The 23,214-nt window shown below is 35.8% G+C and overlaps 1 protein-coding gene across 1 annotated transcript in view; it reads right to left on the reverse strand.

Annotated features, from left to right (window-relative positions):
* DOCK3 (dedicator of cytokinesis 3) overlaps window positions 1-23,214 on the reverse strand; it is a 454,921-nt gene that overhangs the window by 129,372 nt on the left and 302,335 nt on the right. The window contains exon 13 of the mRNA XM_044676700.1: window positions 1,836-1,924. Within this exon, the coding sequence (XP_044532635.1) occupies window positions 1,836-1,924 (89 nt within the window). The remainder of the gene's footprint in view (window positions 1-1,835; window positions 1,925-23,214) is intronic.

The following is a 23,214-nucleotide window of genomic DNA, read 5'->3' on the forward strand; positions in this document are numbered from 1 at the left end:
CACAGAGATGAAAGGGGGCAGCATTTCTAGAGCTACTTTGGGACTTTTCCCTACGTTTTAAATCCAGCTTTTGGCCAATTCTTCTCTTCCTCTTATTTCAGAGAGAGGTTTACTTTGCCCACACATTTACTAGATGGAGGCTTTGCAATTACAAACACCTAGGACAAGGTGCTCCTCTGCGTCCAGATGGCAATGACAATCACCACTTTGTGCCTAATCCCAGAGTACACATACAAGGAAAAGCAGCCCTGTCTAAATAAATAATTCAGTAGGTATGGATGACACCCACACTGCAATATGTAAGTGGAGCCAAACGTGCCTTCCAGAATGTTTCTCCTTCTGCAGCCTCTGGCTCAGAGCTGCTCAAAAGATCCTCCTACTCAGATATCCATTTATATTTATAGAGCAAAAATAAGCTCCCTCTGACAGTCAAAATTGTCTAGGAAGTTCTCTGCCTGCAAATGGCATGTTGGTTTTATATTGTCATTCAAGACCAACTTATAATTCTCAGAAAAGTAAGTCTGGGTAAGTTTGAGGATGAAAAAAAAAGGTTATGAAAAGGTGGTTATGAAATACCCTATTGATGAAGATGGAAAAAATAAACATCTGTTTCTTTTGTGAATTCAGTAGCTAAGCGCAAGACAATATCAAAAAATCATATATTTTAAAAGCCACTATTTTCAAATTTAGTTATAAAATAACTTTCTATTCAAATTGACAAATAAAATCTTGTTCATACTCATAACTCTCACTAGGCTTCAATGGCAAGGATTTCAAGGGCTTCTATTTGAAAGAGTCACTTTGAAGGAAATATTTTTCTATTCTCATCCTATAGTGCTTGCTATTGCCAGATTGATCACTGACACTGCCTGGTGACATGGTTTCTTTATGACACACAGAATGAGCAGCAACAGAAAAGGAAGTGATTTTACTAAGCATCAATTTTATTATGAGTTAGTGGTTTTCTTCAGGAAGATAACAAGTCTTCCTAGGATGACTCCAATGACATATTTCCTCTGCCTGGACAAAGAAAAGGCATATTATGCTTGACCTCAAGTCATGTATCCAAAGCATGATGAGAGGATAGCAAGTAAGTGACATATGAGTTTGGGAACAGACACTGAGGTGGCTTCATAACCTGAGCCCTGTGATGAGAAAACATTCTGAGACTGGATTCTGTGCAAGAAAAATCAACTTATTGATTAGACTAGTAATAATCAATGAATTAATTGGTCCATGATCTCTTTCCATGATCAAAGATAATTCATTCATTCTTGTGTCAATTAAATACAATTCTGAAAGCTCATCATTCAGTCCTCTCTTAGATAAAACCAAGACATCCCTAATTGGTGGATGTCTGATGGAAGTGGGCTAATATTTTCCAGTCCCTCCTTCATCCTCTCATGATAATTGGGGGGGATTACAAACCGTATCACAGGGATCTAATATCCCTTACTAGATCCTTGTTAATCTAGATGGAGAAATCATCTTAGGTCAGGTTAAAATTGACTTCCATTGTCCACCCCAATGGGGATATTCAAAGACATGGCCATACTACCTGCTGAACCCATTTGGTTGTAATCAGGTTTGTTTACCAGAAAAAAATCAATCTTAGATTCACAATTTAATTGTTCCAATTTTAAAGGATGTTCTGGAGCAAGGAACAGGAAGGCATTTCTATGATTATCAGGACAAAGGAATGAGGAAAAAGGACTGAGAAATACAAGGTTATAGAGCAGTATTAGGAATCAAAAAGGTACAGTATTAAGAATTAATCTTCTCAGGCCCAACATACAAATTTCATCAAGTTATCCTAGTAAGAAGAAATAAATTACCGTAGTTGGAGCTGGGAGCAGTGTACTTCGTGCTAGACTTTCGGATGATATTTTCATGGACCTGGTACCATTCATTTTCATTGTTGCATCTGAAATAAAATCACATGGGTTACTGTCTCTCATTTGACTTTTTTCAAAATTGATCAAAGATCTAAAAGAGGTTTTATAGGTCATTGAGATCAAGCCTGCCATTTTATTGTAACCTAGAAAGGACAAGGGACTTGTCTGAAGTTACACAGGCAATAATCAATGGAACCAAGATTTACATAGAGGTTATCTAATGCCAAATCCAATTTATATTAACCATGGAGGAGGAATCCTGAGCAGAGTTGGTTGGGTACCTCACTAAGTACAAGTACATTTCCTTTCCTGGATATTCATTTGGTTTAGGTAAAAAAAAAAAACCAAAGAAAAGAAAGGGGAGAGTTCTAATGTTGATATTCGAAGGAGAGGAGTCAGAAGACAATAGAACAGCCATTGCTCTTCCCAAAAGATGATACTACATCTTTAACATTCACAACATCCTTTGGGGATTACTTTCCACAAGGGAAAATCTCCATCATCATGCAAAGATTGTCTACAGAACAATTCTTCAATTAATTACTCTGAGCTTCTCTTTGGAAACTCCATTAAAATAAGCAAACAAACAAACTTCATTTGATGAGAAAGTTGTCACCTCCCCACAAACTTATCTATAGCTATGTTTACTTGCTCATTCTAAAGAAAAACAAAATGCCATCCAAGATTTTTCCTTATTTACACAGGCCAGTGTGATATGGCTTTCAATTGGGGACTGCAGGTAAAATAAAAACATTAACATTTAAATGAATCTTTTAAGTTTGAATCAAATCCTATAGGTTTTAAAATGAACATGTTTATATATGGGGAAACCGGGGAAGATAATCACATTTAAAAACTATTGATGATTACTGATTATAAAATTGTTTTAGCCCGCTGAAGGTAACCTGCATTATTATGGTCAGCTGTTGCTTTAAATTATTCAGTAAATCAACTAACAGATATTTATTTATTTATTAAGCATTTACTATATATCAAGCGATGTGTTAGTATTGGAGACCCCCAACCCATGCCTTCAAGAACTGTACATTCTAGTGAGGGAGATGTACATAAGTTAGCTAAGTGCATATCAAACAGAGAAAATGAAGGCAGTCTTGGAGGGGAAGGCAGTAGGAGTTGGGGGGATTAGAAATATCTCCTGTAGAAGGAGATGCTTGAGTTGAGGCTTAAGGGAATCCAGGGATTCCCAAGAGTCTGAATTTAGGAGGGAAAACACTTATCTATCTTCAGGAACGACTTTTTCCATTTTATGAAAGACTTAAAGCTTTTTAAAGCATTTTCTTTCCAACAACCTTTCTAGGTATGTTAGTGCAAGTGTTATCTCCATTTTACAGATGTAGGGGTCTGAGGCTTTTTTGTAAGGTCAAGTGATTTGCCCACGAGCCTATAGTTAACTGTAACTAGCAGAAGTTGGATTTGAACCCAAGTTTCCTGATTCCATATGCAACTACTCTTCCCATTATGTTTGTCTTATTGAGTTTAGTCTACCAGGGTCCAGATGAACTAAGTCCAGTTTAAAGAACTGGCAGAAGGGATCTTAGGGGCACTGACAGTTTTAAAATTCATAGAGAATTGGGAGATGGACAAGCATTGTATCTACTTAAAAAAAAGCCTTTTCCTTCTGTCTAAGAAGAAGTAATAAATATTGGTTCCAAGGCAGAAGAGTGGTAAGGGCCAGGCAATTGGGGTTAATTAGGGTGCCACAGTTAGAAAGTGTCTGAGGATAGATTTGAATCCAGGACCTCCCATCTCTGACCTGGTGGTCCATGTGCTAGGTCATCTAGCCCCTCCCATTGTCTCTCCTTTAAAAAATTTAAAATATCATTTTTATTTTTTACATTGTTTCTACTTTTTAAAAAGGAATTAAGCCAGTGGACTTTACTTTAATTCTCATAACTATTCTAAACATATTATCAAAGGTATGGCTTATAAAGAATTTACTTTAGAAAGGGAAGGTATGATCACAAAGAGCTTTATCTTTGATTTGGTCCATTCTAATTTTTGTGAGAGTTTGTTTCTTGGGTAAGGTTTTGTACTTTATGTGCCAAACTGTGAATTTAATTTTCAATTCCTTCTTCCCTAGCTGTCATTTCTTTTTCAGTTAGCTCTTCTAGGGACCTTATTTAATTTATAAGACATCAAGAAAAAAAAACTCTTGCTTTACTACTTCTAGGAATTTTAGTTAAAATTGTGCTTAAGCTATACTTTTCTTTGAGGCTTTACTTATAGATATTTTCAAAACATTCTCTTTCGGTTTTGTGTTTTGAGTAACCTTATCACCAAAACAGTTATTTATTGTGGGAATTTTTGTTTTTGTTCATTCTTCCAATGTATTTCCTGATTTTGAACTTTGTATTAGGTCTAAGTATTATGCACTCTTAGAGAGAATCTTAGCTGAGTTCCTATTGGGTCTTGTAGCTACTTTTTTGGGATATTGAGTATTGTGCTCTTCTTGTGCCATCCTATGACAGAGGCATGCCAAGTTGGGGACCTACAAGTTTTTAGTGCTCCCAAAGTAGTCTGATATAGGGAAAAATCTAGTTACTGACCTCCATGTCTGAAACTAACTCTACAAGTTCCTGACTTGGGTTTGGTCTGAGTAACACACCTGTGGGTTTGCTCCTGATGGGAATGACAGTAGATTGCTATTGAACTCATCCAGTATAAGCTAGCAGGAAAGCTGAGTTGGTTCAGACTGACAGAAATGCAGGCTTCCCTTTTGACTGGGATTCCTGCCTTCTATTGTAGGCTTCAGCTTGGGCTAGGGCTGGAACTGAGACTCTTTCTTTGCTCCTAGGGTCAGATCCATACAGAAGCAATTTCCTTTTGAACTTACCCATCCCTCACTACACAATCTATATCCTATAACTGCTCTTTACCCTGCTATATCACTCGAATGTACAGGTCCCCTCTTAATCCTGCCCTGGATTTGTGAGGCCAGATTTGAACTCGGGAAGATGAGTCTTCTTGACTCCAAGCTCACACTCTGTCCACTGCACCATCTAGTTGCCCCTTTTCAGCATTAATTTAATATGATATTTCACTTTTTTAGAAGTATTTGCTTTGTATTTTTCAAATTTATTATCTTTTTCACTATAACAAGCAGCCTATTTTCCTTTTTTTTGGGGGGGTTACTAACTTTTTTTGTTTTTAAATTTAGTTTGTCAAATGTATTCATGAGTACTACAGTGATTTCTAACACTGTGGTGACCTTAATGATTTCAAGGTTGCTATCTATAAGCAGTGTATTTATTAAGACCACATTTAGGCCAAACTGCTTTATGAACAGTGTCTGACAAATTGAAAAATCTCCGCTACCTAATATTGTATTGCCCAAATGACCAGCCATATTCAGCAATAAAGCATCACCTCCTAATCTTGGCTACCACAAGATCTATTATTGAGTGTAAACAAAAAACCCTTATTTTAAAACTATCCAAAAAACTATCAAACAAAATCTGTTTTACTCATGAAATGTTAGTAGCAAAACAACTTATATCTCCCTTAAAAGTCAATAATTCTCATGAACAAATAATTTTATTAATCTTTCTTTTTCATTCCAGAACACCAAATTTATTTAGAAATACTTTTTAGAGGCCACCTAAGTGGTTCAGTGGATTGAGAGCCAGGTCTAGAGATAGGAGGAGGTCCTAAGTTCAAACATGACCCCAGATACTTCCTAGCTGTGTGACCCTGGGCAAGTCACTTACCCTCAATTGCCTAACCCTCACCACTCTTCTGCCTTGGAACCAATACACAGTATTAATTCTAAGACAGAAAGGAGAGGTTTGAAAATTATTTTTTAAAATGGTGTTTACCAAATAAAGATAACATCTAAAGGGATCTCCCCCCTCAAAACAGACAAATCATTTATTTTGGTATCTTTTGAGTCTATTTAACCTAGGCAATAAGTAACTTCAGCTATGAAACTTTTCTTATAAACAAATGCTTTGGTTGATTGTAGATTAAGTAACAATATATGCTTTCTAATGGTACTGATGTTCTTCCCAAGAACTTGTAGGTTCTTTAAACTATCACATGAGTAAATTTGGGTTAAAGGGGCTTATTTGTCCTCCCCATCATTTATTTCTTTAGCAGCAATTGCTTTCCAGATGGATAATTTTGTCATCAGTAGCCATGCCAGAAAAAACCAGAAGATGTAGATACCACATAAAACTTATACACCTGAAAACAAATTTAATCGGATTAAATCTTGGAATGAGTCAGCTGCGTTCTTGGTTTTATAGCAAGATAAAGGACTATAGCTATTGATGGGGTACCTAAACCCTTTTAATTAAAGCCCTATTGCACCAGGGCTATGCAATTTCCCCTGGTCTAAGAAGTAAAAGCCAGGATACAAGCTCATGAATAAAGTAGAAGTTCTGAGATGGAGTCTTTTAGCATCTTCCTATTTGCAGGAGAAACTTCAGCTTCCCAAGTGTATTATGCCATTCTGATCAATTTTCTCCTTTAAAATCTAAAGCTCTGTGGTTACGAGAAGGGACCAAGCTCAGGGCTGAGATGGTCGATCCTTGTCTAACTCACAATCTTGGGCTGAATATGAAATCTCATCCCTTAATCTCATCATTTATATCTTTCCAGCAAGATGGTAATATACATATAACTATAGATCCTTGGAAGTTTGGACAAGGGCATGAGTCTCGTGAATCTGGAATACGAGGTTAGTAAACATAATAAAGCAAAACAAAATCCACCCCCAAATCCCCAAACACTCCACTCTACCCTAAAGGTGCTATTCAGGCTGCTCATGGTCCAAATAATGTCTCTCCCAAACAACTTACAAACTTTAAACCATGCTCTACATATTCAATAAATAAATTAACATCCACTTGGGGCTTTTGTGTGGCATCTCGTGTTTTGGGGTTTCTTTTCATCTGGAGACTGATAAGCAGAAAACTACAGGGGGCTAAATATGCTATTGGAATCACATCTAGAATAACTTTAATTCTGTTTAATTTAAAAACAAATCCTCCTTCCATTCCTCCCCGCCCCAAACCAAGAGCTATTTTTAAAGAATTCTATATATCGCTAATGTTGAAATCTTTTAAAAAACACATAGAAAATTCCAACTATACAATTGAAACAACCAATTTTTTGGGCATATTCTTCAGACTTTCTCTTGTTTGGTGTCTATGGACTGCTGAATGTCAATAATGAATTTAGTATGCAGAGGGCGTGAGCACTGATTGCATTCTAAAGCACCAAATTAGGCATGCATTTTCTCTATTAATTTATACTTCACAATTGAACAAAATCTGAAGGATTATTTGCTAGCACTTCTAGGAGCTGAGTACCTCTGGGGAGAGTTTGGAATAAGTGAAGATGCTATTAACTTTCCACTTTCCCTTCATGTTTCGTTTTCCTTGAAAACATGACAGAATATAGCATGAATACATTATTAATTTCTATATTGCCACCTGGAATGTAATTACAGAATGTAATGATATGTGATCCAGTTCCCTGGATGGATATATAACTTTTGCTGAGAGAAGCCTAGGGTGTAAAGAACAAGTGTCATAACCATCTTTGCCTCAAAAACCATTTACAAATTTGTGAAGGACAAAATTTACAAAATTTGTGAAGGTTCTAATGCAAACATGAAGAAAAGAAACATCATGAAACAGAGCTTTTCAAAGAACCGAGGACACAAGGATAGGCTCATGTTGTCAGGCAAGAGTGAGAAATGAGGTAAAGTGTTAAAAATCAGTGAGACTTTGAGTCATCCCCATCCAGGAATAAAACAGAGGACAGAGAAATAAAGAAAATTCATATAAATATGGCTTATATTTCAAAATAAGGAAGCTTTAATAGATTAAAACAACACTAAACTTTTTGGAACACCCTGTATAACCATTTGAAAAATACAGAAAAATAATAGAAACTATTAATTGAATGAACATTTACTTCCATTGTTCTGGCTTTATATTAAATAGTTTTAAAATAAAATTAAACCTTTTATTTTCTTAAGCAATTGAGTTTATAGTTGTAGTTTTTTTTATATTTGCAAATAATTTCACCACAGAACCTATAAGCCACAAGCTGAGCATTAGGCAATAATCAATCTATCAATCAATCAATAAACATTTTTAAATTTCTCCTATGTTCCAGGGATCTCCAGCATCATGGGAAAGGCTGAAAAACTATAAAAATACATTTATTTTCATACAAATGTCCCCTCTTCTGCTTGAGAGAATCTTTCTTTTAAAAATAATTTAATATACAACTCTGATTGTTCACACTGTAGATCGGTTCTTGTTTGATATTTCTTTCCAATTTTGGATTTTTCTTCTTGACACCTGCTTCTTGTCACTTAGCAATTTTCCTACCAGATACTGGCTTCCTACCAGGAGATCTCTGAAAGTGTCAAGTTTCCCAACTTTGTATAACAGCCTTTATCTCTTAAAGAGATTAGCACTTTATTTGAATATAATTTTATTCTCTCTACTAGTTGTATAATATATTCAAGTGAATAATGAAGATTTTTTTAAAAGCATGCTGATAGATTCATTTAATCTATGACATATTGATGAGACATGTCTAATACTGTGATCTGGTATTCCTTTATTTAAAAAAATCCTAATTTCAGTTTTTATAGATGAGAGATTTGCAATTCATCTGATCATTTTGACCCTTTTTACTATAGTTCATACCCAAACTATTTTAATAGCCTTCTAGTTGGTTTTCTTACCTCAAGTCTCTTTCTATCCCAAATCATCTTCCACTCAACTGCCGAAGTGATTTTCCTAAAGTTTACGTCTTTCCATGTAACAGTCCTCTTCCATCTTCAATAAGCTCTGATGATTCTCTATTATCTCCAGGATCATATATACAATTCTCTCTTTTACTTTGAGGTACCACCTCACACTCATCAGAATAGTCAACATCACAGAAAAGGAAAGTGATAAATGCTGGAGGGAATGTGGAAAAATTGGGCCACTAATACATACACCATTGGTGGAGTTGCAAACTGGTCTAATTAGTATGGAGAAAAATTTGGAACTACGCCCCAAAAGCTATAAAACTGAGCCTTTGACTCAACATTAGGAGTAAATCTAAAGAGATCAAATGAGTACAAAAATGAGTGTCAAATTTATACAAAAATACTCATAGTAGCTCTTTTTGTGGTGGCAAAGAATAGGAAATTAAGGAGATTCCCATTGGTTGGGGAATGACTAAACAAGTTGTGGTCTAAGTGATAGAATACTGTTGTGCTATAAGAAATAATGAGAGATCATTTCAGAAAAACATGGAAAGGCTTATATGAACAGATGCAAAGGGAAGTGAACAGAACCAGAAGATCATTGCACATAGAAACAGCAATATTGTAATGATCAACTGTGAATGACTTACTCTGAGCAATACAATGGTCCAAGACAATTCCCAAAAGACTCATGATAAAAAATGCTATCCACCTCCAGAGAGAACTGATGAACTCTGAGTGAAGATGAGCATATTTTTTCACTTTCTTTGTGTTTGTTGCTTTTTTCTTTTAAAAAACTTAAATAAACCCCTTACTTTCCATCTTAGAAACAACAGTGTGTTCCAAGGCAGAAGAGCAGTAAGAGCTAGGCAGTAGGGATTAAGTGACTTGCCCAGGGTCACCCAGCTAGGAAGTGTCTGAGGTCACATTTGAACCCAGAACTTCTGATCACTGGGTCTGGCTCTCAAACCACTGAGCCACCTTGCTGACCCATCTTGCTTTTTTTCCCCTCCACATGGCTAACATAGAAATATATTTTGCTTGATTCCACATGATTCCACATTGTCTTCTCAATAGGTAAAGAGGGGACAGGAGGGAAGGAGAAAATTTGGAACTCAAAAAAAAAGTTTATAAATTTTTTTGCTTTTGCTTTTAAAGCTCTTTACAACCTGACCCCTTCTCAATATTCTTATATTGGACTTTTTACTAGTCTTTACATGTAATACTCCATCTCTAACTCTTTCCTTCTCACTGGCTATTCCCCCCACCCCTGTCATACTCTCTCTTCTCCCTTCCAATTATTGGTTTCCCTTGTAAGACTCAGTTCAAATATCACCCTCTGAAGAGGGCCTTCTTGGGTCCCATCACCGTTTATTCCTTCCTTTGATTCACTTTCCACTTATGTCTCCTATGCAGTTTTTTTTGCTTATTGTGTCCCCCATTAGAATATGAGATGCTTGAGGGCAAAGACCATCTTTCTGCTTTCTTTTCTTCTTTTTAGCACAGTGCCTGGCATAGAAGAGGTCCTTAATTGTTGCTGACTAACTTAATTGTAGTTGACTAGATTGCTGACTAACAATAATCTTTTGGGATGACTTGGGTTTCCATCAAAGAAGGAAGCATTAAACTAGACAAAGGATTTCCATGGGAGATAATTAACTCAGACCCAAAGGCTTAATTTCTGCACAGAATGAAATTTCAGGTGATTGTTATGGTCTAACAAATAACGGGCTGATCAGGACAGGCAGAACTGGTAACTGGCCAAGGGGTCATTGCTCTTTGTACCCTCTAAATCTCTTGAGAGATGTCATGAAAGGCCCACTGCCAAATTATAGGCTTAGTCCCTGGTTTGTAATCCCTGAGCATTTGAGAAGGCCATACAGTAGTGCTGATTGACACTGCCTAGGTACTCTTATATTACTGTCAACAGCCACTCATGCTCTATATAACCTCTTGCTCTCTGTGCTCAAGACCTAGTTTCACTCAACGTGGGCTACCTCTTGCTTTCTAATTTGGAATCAGTCCAACTTCTCAGCACACAGGAGGAGTTCACTAAATGCTGAATTTGAGAAGGGGGCGTGGAGTAATCTAGATTAGAAATAAACATTTCTTGATATTTCTGCACTTTCAAAGAGATCAAGAAAGTGAACTATCAGTCTTGGAACTGCCTACCAGCTGGGAATCTTTTCAGGATGATGATGGATATGTCCCTAGGAATTCGCCAGGCTTGTGTGTGGTTGTATTTTAATACTGCCAACTGGATTAAAACTTTTAAAGTCTTAAATACATTTAGAATCTGATTCCATTTTTGCTAGATCCAAATTAAAATTTTATCTACTTGTGATGATATAGTTTACTATGGTTTTTATTATAGTCTTACTCACTGCCAAGCTAAATTCTAGGTGATAACCTTCATGGCTAATGCATTGTACATAGCAGGTGTTCAATAAATACCTGTTGGCTGAGCTAATTTCTGTTCATTATCAGTGAATTCATGCTATTGAATCTTGCAACGTGGAAAAAGGAGAGCAACATTAAATATCTAACCAAATTAAATCCACACTGCAAATGAATGAGAATTTACCACTTTTTATTTTGCTTATCAGTCCGGGACCATAAGGGAAGGGAGCAGGCATTCTTATAGCACCCTTTCTGTGCCAGACACTATCCTAAATGCTTTACAAATAAAATTTGACCACAGGAAAAAATACGTCATTGCTAATAAATGCCTTGTTATTGATTTAAAGAAAGGCACAAAAATCAATCTTTCAATAGCAATGGGCTAATGTGATCTTTTCTGGATAGGCTCCTATGGTCTCTGTCTACCCATTATTATCTCTATAACATCTGCTTAAATCTTGAAGAAATTTTCTAATTTGTGTGTACCAAAAATACTACACTGAAAAAGTGTTGATTTGTCTGCTGGTTAAAAGTCTGATTTCTTGATAAGTAAGATAAAAAATATTTGACATGATTACAATATTGCTGTTACTGTCCACAATGATCTCCTGGGTCAGCATTCTTCACTTTGAATCAGTTCACACAATTCTAGTCACGGTTTTCTGAAACCATTCTCCCCTGATCCCAGCACCATTTCTTATAGCACAAGAGTACTTCATCACAATTGTATGCCATCATTAGCTTAGCTATTCCCGAATTGATGGGCATCCCATCAATTTCCAATTCCTTGCCACTACAACAAGAGCCATTACAAATATGTCATTTTCCTTTGTTTTTTGATATCTTTGGGGTTCAGACCTAGTAGTGGTATTGCTGGGTGAAGAGGTATACAGTTTTGTAGCCCAGAATGTTTAGAACAGTTTACACTCTGCAACAGTTCATTAATGTACCCATTTGTCATTCCTGATAGGTATGAATGAGGTGGTACCTCAGAGTTGTTTTAATTTGCATTTCTCTAATCACTAGTGATTTAAAACATTCTTTAACATAACTATAGATAGCTCTGATTTCTTCTGAAAACTGCCTGTTCCTATCCCTAGCCAATTTATCAATTTGGGGAAGGCTTTTATTTTTATATGTTTGACTCTGTTTCTTGAGTACTGGCTCCCTTAATCTATCTTCTTTTTGTCATCTCCACCCAATTTCTCTTATCCCCTTCCCCTCCTATTACCCTATTGGGGAAGATAAATTCCTATATCCAACTCTCTCTGTGTGTGTGTGTGTGTGTGTGTGTGTGTGTGTGTGTGTGTGTGTTCTTCCCTTCTGAACCAATTCTAATGAGAAAAAAGTTCAAGCATTGCCTGTCACCCTGCCACTTCTCTCTCCACTGGAAATGCTCTTCCTTGTGGACCTCTATGTGAGATAATTTCCCTTGTTTTACTTCTCTTTTCCCCTTTCTTCCAGTGCATCCCTCTTTCTCACCTCTTTATTTTTATGAGATCATCTTAATATAATTGAATCACACTCATACTTTTTGACTATGTAGACTCCTAACTGTCCTAATAATGATTAATTTCTTTGGAATATGTATTATCTTCCCATATACTAGAGTAAGTAGTTTAACTTTTTTGAGCTATTTATGACTTCTCTTTCATGTTTATCTTTTTAATGCTTCTCTTGAGTCTGGTATCTGAATGTCAAAATTTCCATTCAACTCTTTTTTTTTCCATCATGAATGCTTGAAAAACCTCTATTTCATTAAATATACTTTTTTTTCTCTTGGAGGATTATACCTGACTTATACTGGCTAGTTTATTTTTTATTTTAATTCTAGCTTCTTTGCTTTCCAGAATTATCATAATTCAGTCCCCTTGCTCCTCTAAGGGGGAAGCTGCTATTTTCTTTTTAAATTTTTAAAAAAATTTATTTTAAAATATTTTCCCTTGTTTACAGGATTCATTTTCTTTTTCTCTCCTCTTCCTTCCCCACTCCCAGAGCCAACAAGCAATTCCCTTGGGTTGTACAAATGTTATCACTTGATAGCTATTTCCATATTATTCATTTTTGCTATAGAGTGATCTTTTAACACCTAAAACCCAAATCTAATACCCAGATATACATGTGATAAGTGATGCCATATGTTTTTCTTTTGTATTTCTATTCCCATAGTTCTTTCTCTCAATGTCGATAGTATTCTCTCTCATAAGTCTTTCAGGAGCGTCTTGGCTTGTTGCCATGCTACTAGAAGCAAAGTCCACTACACTGGATTGTTCCACAGTGTTTTACTTTCTGTGTACAATGTTCTCCTGGTTCTGCTCATTTCACTCTGCATCAGTTCATTGAGATTTTCCCAGTTCATATAGCAACCCTCCAGATCATCATTCTTATTGCATAATAGTATTCCATCACCATCATATACCACAATTTGTTCAGTCATTCCCCAATCAAGGGACAAGCCTTAATTTTCCAATTTTTTGCCACCACAAAAGCTTGGCTATGAATATTTTTGTGCAAGTATATTTCCTTCTTATCTCTTTGGGGTACAAACCTAGTAGAGGTATTGCTGAATCAAAGGGCATGTAATCTTTTAAAGCCTTTTGGACATAACTCTAAATTGGCTTCCAGAATGGCTGGATTAATTCGCAAATCCACAGCAATGCATTAGTGTCCCAATTTTGCCACATCCCCTCCAACATTTATTATTTTACTTTACTGTCATATTGGTCAATCTGCTATGTGTGAGGTGGTACCTCAGAGTTGTTTTGATTTGCATTTCTCTAATTAAGAGTTATTTAGAATACTTTTTTCATGTGATTATTAGTAGTTTTGATTTCTTCATCTGAAAACTACCTATTCATATCTCTTAACCATTTGTCAGTTGGGGAATGTCTTGGTTTCTTGCACAACTGACTTAGTTCCTTATAAATTTGAGAAATTAGACCTTTGTCAGAAGTTTTTGTTATAATACCTGCCCCCTCCTCCCAATTTGCTGGTTCTCTTCTAATTTTGGTTGCCTTTTTTTTACAAACCTTTTTAATTTAACATAATCAAAATTATTCATTTTACATTTTATAATGTTCTCTATCTCTTGCTTGGTCTTAAATTCGTTCCTTTCTCATAGATCTGACAGGCATACGATTCTCAGTTCACCTAATTTATTTATACTTGCCCTCTTTATATTTAAGTCATTTACCCATTTTGAATTTATCTTGGTATCAGGTGTGAGATGTTGATCTAAATCTAATTTTTCCCATACTGTTTTCCAATTTTCTCAGCAGTTTTGGAAGTTGCTAAATCTTGTGTGATCCTGACTATGGCTACATAATTTTGGAATGGTTTATTTTTGGCTTCTTGCAACATTTTCTTTTTGACATGGGAATTCTGGAATTTTCATTTTGGGGTCTCATTCAGAAGGTGATAGGTGGATTTTGTCAATTTTCATTTTACCCTCTGGATCTAAGATATCAGGGCAATTTTTCTTTATAATTCCTTGAAATATGATGTCTAGGCTTTTTTAAAATCAAGGCTTTCAGATAATCTAATAATTCTTAAATTATTCTTCCTCAATATATTTTCTAGGTCAGTTTTTCTAATGAGATATTTCCCATTTTCTTTAATTTTTTCATTCTTTTGAATATTTTATTGTTTCTTTATGACTAAGGAATCATTTTCTTCTTGTTTCTTCTTGCCCAATTCTAATTTTTGAAGAAATTATTTTCTTCAGTGAGTTTTTGTAACTCTTTTTCCATTTGGTCTATTCTGATTTTGAAGAAGTTTTTTTCTTTAGTGAATTTTTGTTCCACCTTTTCTATTAGATCAATTTTGTTTTTAAAGACATTTTCTTCAGTATTTCTTTTTTTTTGTGTGTGTGTATCTCTTTTGCCAACTTCTTAATTCTCTTTTCAAAATTTTCTTGAATCGCTCTCATGTCTTTCCTCATTTTCCCCTCTATCATTCATCTCTTTCTTTAACTTTTCAAGGAAGTCTTGTTGGACCTGAGTCCACTTAGAATTTTTCATGGAGTATTCATAGCTATTTTTACTCTGTTGCCTTCTTCTGAGTTTATGTCTTAGTCTTCCCTTCCACTGTAGTAGCTTTTTTTGTCAAGTTCTTTTTTTGTTTGTTCATTTCCCCCAATATATTTGTTATCTTTGAACTCTATGTTGAAGTCAGACTGTGCTCACTTGGGGATGGGAATGCACAGTTTCAAGTTTCCAAGTTTTTAATGCTATTTTCAGAGCTAATTCTGGGAATCTTCAAACTTTCAGTGCTTCCAAGGCTATGATCTGGGAATATGTATGGTTACTGCTCTCCTGGTTTGTTCTTAGGTCTTTTCCCAGGAGGGGTTCTTGATTCTTTGTAGGTATATGTTTTAGTACTTCTCTTGACCCTAGACCCACATGTGACCAGGTACTCTCCTCTCCTGTAACCACAAGACCTAGTGCTCCTCTCTGCCTTGGAGCTGTGACCAGGCATTGTGTTCTCTTGGAGCTGATCATCATAAACACTTATTTTCATCCTGGAAGTGTGACCCAGAACTATGTATGGGCAATTAGAGATGTTATTTTAAAGTTATTTGGAGGAGAATGTCCAGGGAGTTCAGCTGGGTTCTTGCTTCTACTCTAGCATCTTGGTTCCTCCCCTTTGTACTAAACTTTTTGAAAATTCCCCATATGAAAATCTGGATTTATAGGAGAAAAATGAAGTAATAATTTGCTTTATGAAAATAGTCACAATAGTATTCCTTGAAACTGGGAATTCCCTTCAGTACATTTGAAATATATTTTAGTTTCTGTTCATCTAGTTAGATATCCACGGATTGTGCAAATTTATATCCACCTTCATTTATTTTTGGAAAAAGTATTTCTCATGGTGAAATAAATTCATCTCAGAGACATATGGGCATGGAAAATGGAACTGGATGAAGAGCAAAATCCAAATAACCCAACTAGTGATCTCAAACCCAAATTGAAGGTCTTTTTAAAGCTTATAACATTTTTTTTTACCTGCACTACTACTATAGAAACAATCCCTTCTCTTAAAAAGAACTTAATATCTTTATGTATCAACAGAAGAATCTTACAGTTGGAAAAAAGTCAGTGGATAGCTCAAGTTCTATTATGTTCAGTAATTCTCAAACTTTTTGGTTCAGAATCCCTTTAAAAATTTAAAAACTACTGAATATCTCAAAGAGCTTTTGTTTATGTGCATATATTGACATTAGTCATCTTAGTATAACTGATGATTTACAAAAATATTTATTAATTTAATTCATTTAAAATTATAATGATAATCCTATTATATGATAACATAAATAAGATTTTTATGAAAAATAGCTATTTTTTTAAAGATTCAAATAATGTAAAGAGTGGTGGTGTTTTCATTTTTGTAAACTATTTTATTATCTGGCTTAACAGAGGACAGTTGTAGTCTAATATCTATTTCTGCATTCAATCTGTTGTGGTTGAAGTATTTAGAGAAAATCTTGCCTCAAAAAGATATGGAATTGGGAAAAAGAGTAATGGCCTTTTCAGATAATTGTGGATATCTATATGTTTTTTTATGCTACATCAAAACTTGAGAAGTAGAAGTTTCCTAAAAGTTAGTTGCAATATGGAATCTGAAACCATACCAATCATCTTTTCATACTCTTACTTTAAAATTTATCAATTTGTCTTGTTATTTGAATGACATCATGTATTAGTCATTTGGAAAATACTGGTTCACTGAGTTATGCAGAGCTTCCAAATATTGACACATTTCATTATACAATATCAAAAATCATATTTATAAATAACATAATCAATCTCATCAGTGAGTCTTTAGGCACTGAGAGCTTACTGTAGAAGATATGAGTTTTCCAAAATTCTAATTTTTGCTCATAAGCTTGAATCTTATCACTGGCAACAAATATTGTCAGTTGTTTTCCTTGAAGTTCATTTTTCAAGAAAATGTCTGCCAAATATCCAAGTCTGAAAAACCACAGTTTGTTTGTCAATCATTCTTTCAAGTAAAAATGGCGTTCCAGGAAAAAAAAAATTGCAGTTTGTTCTGCTTGTAACTCAAATGATTGTACACGTGTTTTTCTTTTGAGACAAGACTCTTATTATGGCAGGAAGCAGAAGGGCTTTATGCATATTTCCCATTTCATTGCCCAGAAGATAAAAGAGATGTATACTCAAGGGTTGAGAGTTAATACAACTATTCATACTTATTGCCTCATCAAGGACATTCTTAAGTGAAACTGGCATTTTTTATTGTGTTTTGTGTTGTTGAAGAACACAATGACTCCTAGCACAATTTTCCCATTGCCTGGATTTGTGCTAAGGTGCCAGCAGTTTTAGCTACCATGGCTATTGTACCATCAGAGTAAATGTCATCACAGATGTACCAGGATAAATTATGAGCTTCCAAAACATTATTCAATACTTTGAATATTTTAGCACCACTTGTGTTTATTGACAAGTATACACATAAAAGATGTTCTTCAAAGATTAGTTGGTGCTAATACCAGATGGATATAAGCAAAACTGCAAGTACAGTCATATCTGTAGATTTGGCCATTTCTAAGGCAAAAGTACAATTCTGCAGATGAGGTGGTAACTCAATATTCATGTTTGTAGCTAAATGAACAGATCAGGTAGTCCCTGAAAAATCCCACTATATATCTCTGAGAGAATGAGAGTGAAACAAGTCAAGTCACATTTTTTAGTTTTGACCTTGCAGACCCCCGAAAGGGTCTTGGGGACTCCCAGCAGTCCATAGAAAATACTTTAAGAACCTCTGCTTTAAATATTAGGAAGTTTTTCCTTATTCATGCTGAAATTTTCCCATCTGAAATGTCCATTCCTTCTTCTTCCCCCTGGGGCCAACTAAGTCCTGTTTAATCCATTTTACCTGTGAATTATTATGATTCCCCTCATTTTTTTTATTATGATACCCTTTACTTTTCATTTCTCCATTCAAATATCTCCAGTTCCTTCAAAAGATCCTCTAATGGCAAAGTTGCCAATCCCCCAATTCCTTCCTAGAGTATGTCTTCTGAATACAGGGATGAAGGGCTGCATAATATACTTTTTATTTAATGACATTACATAGATGGGTTTTGTTTCTCTCAGTGATTTCACAGCAAAACGTTTACAAATTATTAAGATTATGGTCCTTTAATATAGACCTTGAAACATCTACAATCTTGATAAAGGCTAGAAAGGCTTAAAACAAGAAGGTTGGTTATCAGGGGATGAAGATTTTGGTTGCAACAATTCATGACACAATGAATTCCTTTCATCTGGATCAGTGGAGGGATTAACCACACCAATAAAACTATGGCTCTTGAAGAATTAAACAAAAGTAAATGTTTTATAAATGTTGCATTGTCAATTTTAGCATATAGTTTGTACATTATGACTAATGACTCAACCTGAATTTATATTTTTAGCAAACAAGAGTTAATATCAGATTCAAGAATTATACATCTTCCCAAAAATGATGGCGTGGCCTGAACACTTATCACACTTTTCTCCCAAATATGGCTTGCATAAAAGTTGATCAGTTTTTCAGTATATACCCATATATTTTTTCCTGTGACAAAGAGGTTACTTTAGAAGCATGATCTATGCTCAAAGATAGCCTATAAATGGGCAAATACAGTAATTATAAATTTATAAAAACTCTTACTTTGATTATAACTTATTAAATAAAAATATATTTGTAGTTCTACTAAATATGTCTAAATACCACACACCTTACATTTCACACCAAGGAATAAATGCTTAGTCATTACTTTTATTTGCTATAAGCAATATTCAAGTTAGATGCATTTTCTGAAAGCCAAATTAATTTTAATCCACTCTAAATCAAATATGTGCCATTTGGCAATTTAATCACAGGGTGACACTAAAGCAAATAATGTCCAGGGGTCATGACTCCCAAAAGGCTGGGAAGCAATATACTGGGGTCTTATTAAATTAAATTCCTAGTTCAGGGACACTTCACTCCCCAACTCCAACACCCTCTCACTAACTGGAGTAACCTCTGAGATTGCCTGCACTGTTTATTTTATGAAATGGGATTAGAACCAAAAGAACACTTTAGGTTTGAAAAAGGAAGGTTGTCTCCTAGCCAGGTCTCATTGTATTCACAAAATGACACTGAATTTGCAAAAGATACCAAATTGTTGTACATATACTATTCTAGAGAATTCAAATTCTGATGAATTGGAGCTATACTGATTTTAGGGAGTTGGAACACTAGATAATAGTTCTATCTGCACTCTAAAGCCAGGCCAATGAGAACTAGTCTTCCTTCCTTCCTTCCTTCCTTCCTTCCTTCCTTCCTTCCTTCCTTCCTTTCTTCCTTCCTTCCTTCCTTCCTTCCTTCCTTCCTTCCTTCCTTCCTTCCTTCCTTTATTTCCCTATCTTCTAAGACAGAAGAGCATGAGGGCTAGGCAAATGGGGTTAAGTGATTTGTCCAAGGTCACATAGGCAGGAAGTATCTGAGGTCAGATCTGAACCCAGGACCTCCTGTCTCCAGACCTGGTTCTCTAGCTACTGAACCACTTTATTGCCCCTGCAATAAGTTTCTAATTGATCTTTCTGCTTTATTTTCCCCCTCTCCAATTCATTCTCTACACAGCTGCCAAACTCATTTTCTGAAAGCTTGTTTATGATTATGCCATTCCCCTATTCCATAAATTTCAGTGGATTCTTTCTAAATTCTAGGATCAAATGTCAGCTCTGGAATTTAAATTTCTCCATAATCTTCCTACCTTTCCAGTTTTAAAAATACATTAATTACCTCCCTCCACAAACTCTTTGGTCCAGTTATACTGGACTTTTTGCTGTTTCTCATAATCCCTTCCATTTCCTGTTCTTGGACCCATGCAATGGCTCTCTCCCATGCCTAGAATGAGGGGCTCTACTTCCTAATCTTTGACTTTCAGACTCTCTGGCTTATGTTGAGACTCAACTCAAGCATCACTTCTCAGGAGTTCCCAAAAGAACCCTTTGGGATGAAATTGCAAAGTTGTCTTCTAGCCAGGTCTCTTCCTGGGAGGTCTTTCCCAATCTCCATCCATCCCCTCTTCATCCTTCCAGATACTAGTGCCTTCCCCTCTAAGGCTACAACATATCTACTCTACATTTATATTGGATATACCAATGTCAGAATCTGTTGCCTCCACAATTAGAACAGAAGTTCTCTGCCAGGTATTTATGGTGGCCATGTCTGTCACCATGGTACTGAGGGAGGCTATGGTTGTTTGATTGCTTGAGTTTAAGAATTCTGAGCTTCCATAGAGTCTGTGATGTCCATACTAAGTCTGATGCTAATAATGGTAATCTCCTGGCAGTGGTGTGCCAACAAGTTGACTATGGAGGGGAAAACTGGTTGAGGCTGGAAGAACAGTGCTTCCATCTCATTAGCAGTGGGATCAGCCCTGCGAGTGGCTACTATCCATCCAGCCCAAGCTGGACAGTGAGACCCAATCTCAAAAAAAAAAAAAAAGACTACAAGTTTTTTGAGAACAAGGGCCATTTTACTTTTTTTATATCTACAGTGCTGGCACATAGTAAGCTGTTTGATTGACAGCAGGAGTACCACACTATAGTCATATTATATAGATAAAAAGGTCACGATTTTGCTTTTTTTTGTCATTTAGGCAAATCTCTGTCTTGTCATTCTATTTGAAAGACATATAGGTTCAGTCATTTGGAAAAGAAGTCAAAAAACTTCAGAGGCACAGATGAAATGTCCAGGATACTACTGTGTTTCCTTTCTCCTGCTGGAGTAAGATAGATCAATCAATTAATCAGTTTGATTAACTATCTATTTTATGCTGGGCACTGTAGTAGATTTCAGGGACCTGGAGATGAAAGGCAGAAGACCTTCTGATAAGACTACCTTAGTGGCACAAAGTTTTCCTTATCCATTGAAGAAAGAATCAATACATAAAACATTTTTCTTTTTTATTCCTTTTTAATTTTTAAAAACCCTTATCTTCCATTTTAGAATCTGTTTTGGTTCTAATGCAGAAGAATGGTAAGGGCAAGGCAATGGGTTAAGTGACTCACTAAGGGTCACACTAGAAAGTATCTGAGGTCAGATTTGAATGTAGGACCTTCTATCTTTAGGTCAGAGCACAAAGCATCTCAAGAATGAATTCCCACTTTTAGGTAGCAGGGAAAGGAAAAGATTTGTGACCTTACATGGAAGGATGAAACAAAAATGAGCCTATGTTTAATTTATTAGCTCTGAAAACACTGTCCTATCTATCCCTTCCCTACTCTGCCCATGCTATAGTCTTGTCATCATTGCGTCTTCTCAGCACTAGAGAATCCTCTTAATAGCCTCTAGCCTGATTCTCCTCCTTCCGTCTCTCCTGCACAAATCTTCCAGATTAATCACTGTCTATTTATTTCATTAAATATTTCCAAATTTTATATACATAAAATGTATATTTAAATCCTTATCTTGTATCTTAGAATCAATACCAAGTATCAGTTCCAAGGAAGATGAGTAGTAAGGGCTAGGCAATGGGGATTAAGTGACTTGCCCAGGGTCACACAGCTAGGAAGTGTCTGAGGTCAGATTTGAACCTAAGACCTCTTATCTCTTGACCTGGCTCTATCCAATGAGCCGCTTATACTCCTCTAATTATATTGTAAAAAATTTTGACTTTCATTTTAGGAAAATTTTGAGTTCCAAATTCTCTTTCTCCCTCACACCTTACCCCACCTACTAAGAAGGGTGACTTTACAAATGAAGTCAGGCAAAACGTTAGCTATGTTTCTAGATTAATCTTAAAGCATACTATAATTGCATCACTATTGCTCAAAAAGCTTCGGTGGTTTCTGACTGTTTCACTCTTCCTTTGTACTAAGCCGGGCATCTAGTAGTCCTCAGATGAGATCTAACTTTCATTTCCAGCTTTCCCCTTGTACACCAAAAGGAACAATGCTTACTACTTCCCCAGCATTCTTTGTACTTTCCTGCCTTTGCTCATGTTGTTTCTGTTTGGAGGAAGGGCCTCCTCTTACTCCATTTTTCATTCTGAAACCCATCCCAGCCTCTAAGACCCAGTCCAACAGCACCTCCTTCATAACATTATCAGTGATAATCCCAACTGGATGCTAATTTTCTCTCCTTTGAACCCTCGCAGTACTTCATTTATATCTGTCTAATGGGCTTCATCTCATTCTGCCTTATATTATAGATATTTGTGTTTGTCCCTTATTCTTCCCACTAGCCTATGAGTTTTTTGATGACAGGGACTATTTCTTATTCCTTTTGTATTATAACAACATCTGCCACTGGACTTGGCACATAGTTGACATGCAAATATTTGTTGAACAAATTAATTCCCGAAGTAGACAGGTTGATCAAACCTGCCTTTGTTTTGTTTTAGATATCCTTTGCTTTAGAGAAATATTAAATGAGATGTGGTGTCTTACTTCAGGGCAGATTATAAGATAACTCATTTATATGAGAACCATGAGAAATGACCTTTTTACTGTTATAGTTACTAATGCTGGAGGAGGGCAGGAATGCAAACACAAATGAAAGAATAGATTTAACCAGTGGGTCTAATTTGTACTCCCTATAGTAACAATAGTAAATTTTTAACAACAGTATGCAAGAGAAGTTTTGAGCCTATTCTCCAGAAAACCCAAGTAGTTTTGGGAAGAGTATGCCCCGGAAGAACTGGGGAAAATGTATATTTGTTCTCTCTCTGGCTTTGAAGTAAATATCTTTTTGTAAAAACCTGCTGATGTTAAGTAGTTAAATGAAATCGGGGTACTAGACACGGGTGCCCTAACATTATAGGCACCACAAGTGGGGCTTGAGTTGAGACTTTGGAGGCAAAGTCTAGAGTCAAGTGCTCTCCCCCATTCTCTACTTCTACCCCCTTCATCACGTGCACCCCAGCAGTAAGTTTTTCTCTAACAAGAATAAGATCCAAAACAGAATTTCCCTTTGTTGACAGCTCTAATTTTTGAAAAAATGAAATTATGAAGTCCAATCAAGAAGAGAGATTCAGAGAGAGGAGAGAAAAAGAGAGAGATAGAGATTTATTTGAGTAAAGCTGCCCATTATTTACTATTATATCATGCCTTATTCTGTTCTGCTTATAAGATTATGGACAATCCTCAGCTATTTCCTCTTTCTAGGTGTTCAGTGGTT

Source organism: Gracilinanus agilis, chromosome 1 (genome assembly GCF_016433145.1).
Source record: "Gracilinanus agilis isolate LMUSP501 chromosome 1, AgileGrace, whole genome shotgun sequence".
Taxonomy (NCBI): Eukaryota; Metazoa; Chordata; class Mammalia; order Didelphimorphia; family Didelphidae; genus Gracilinanus; species Gracilinanus agilis.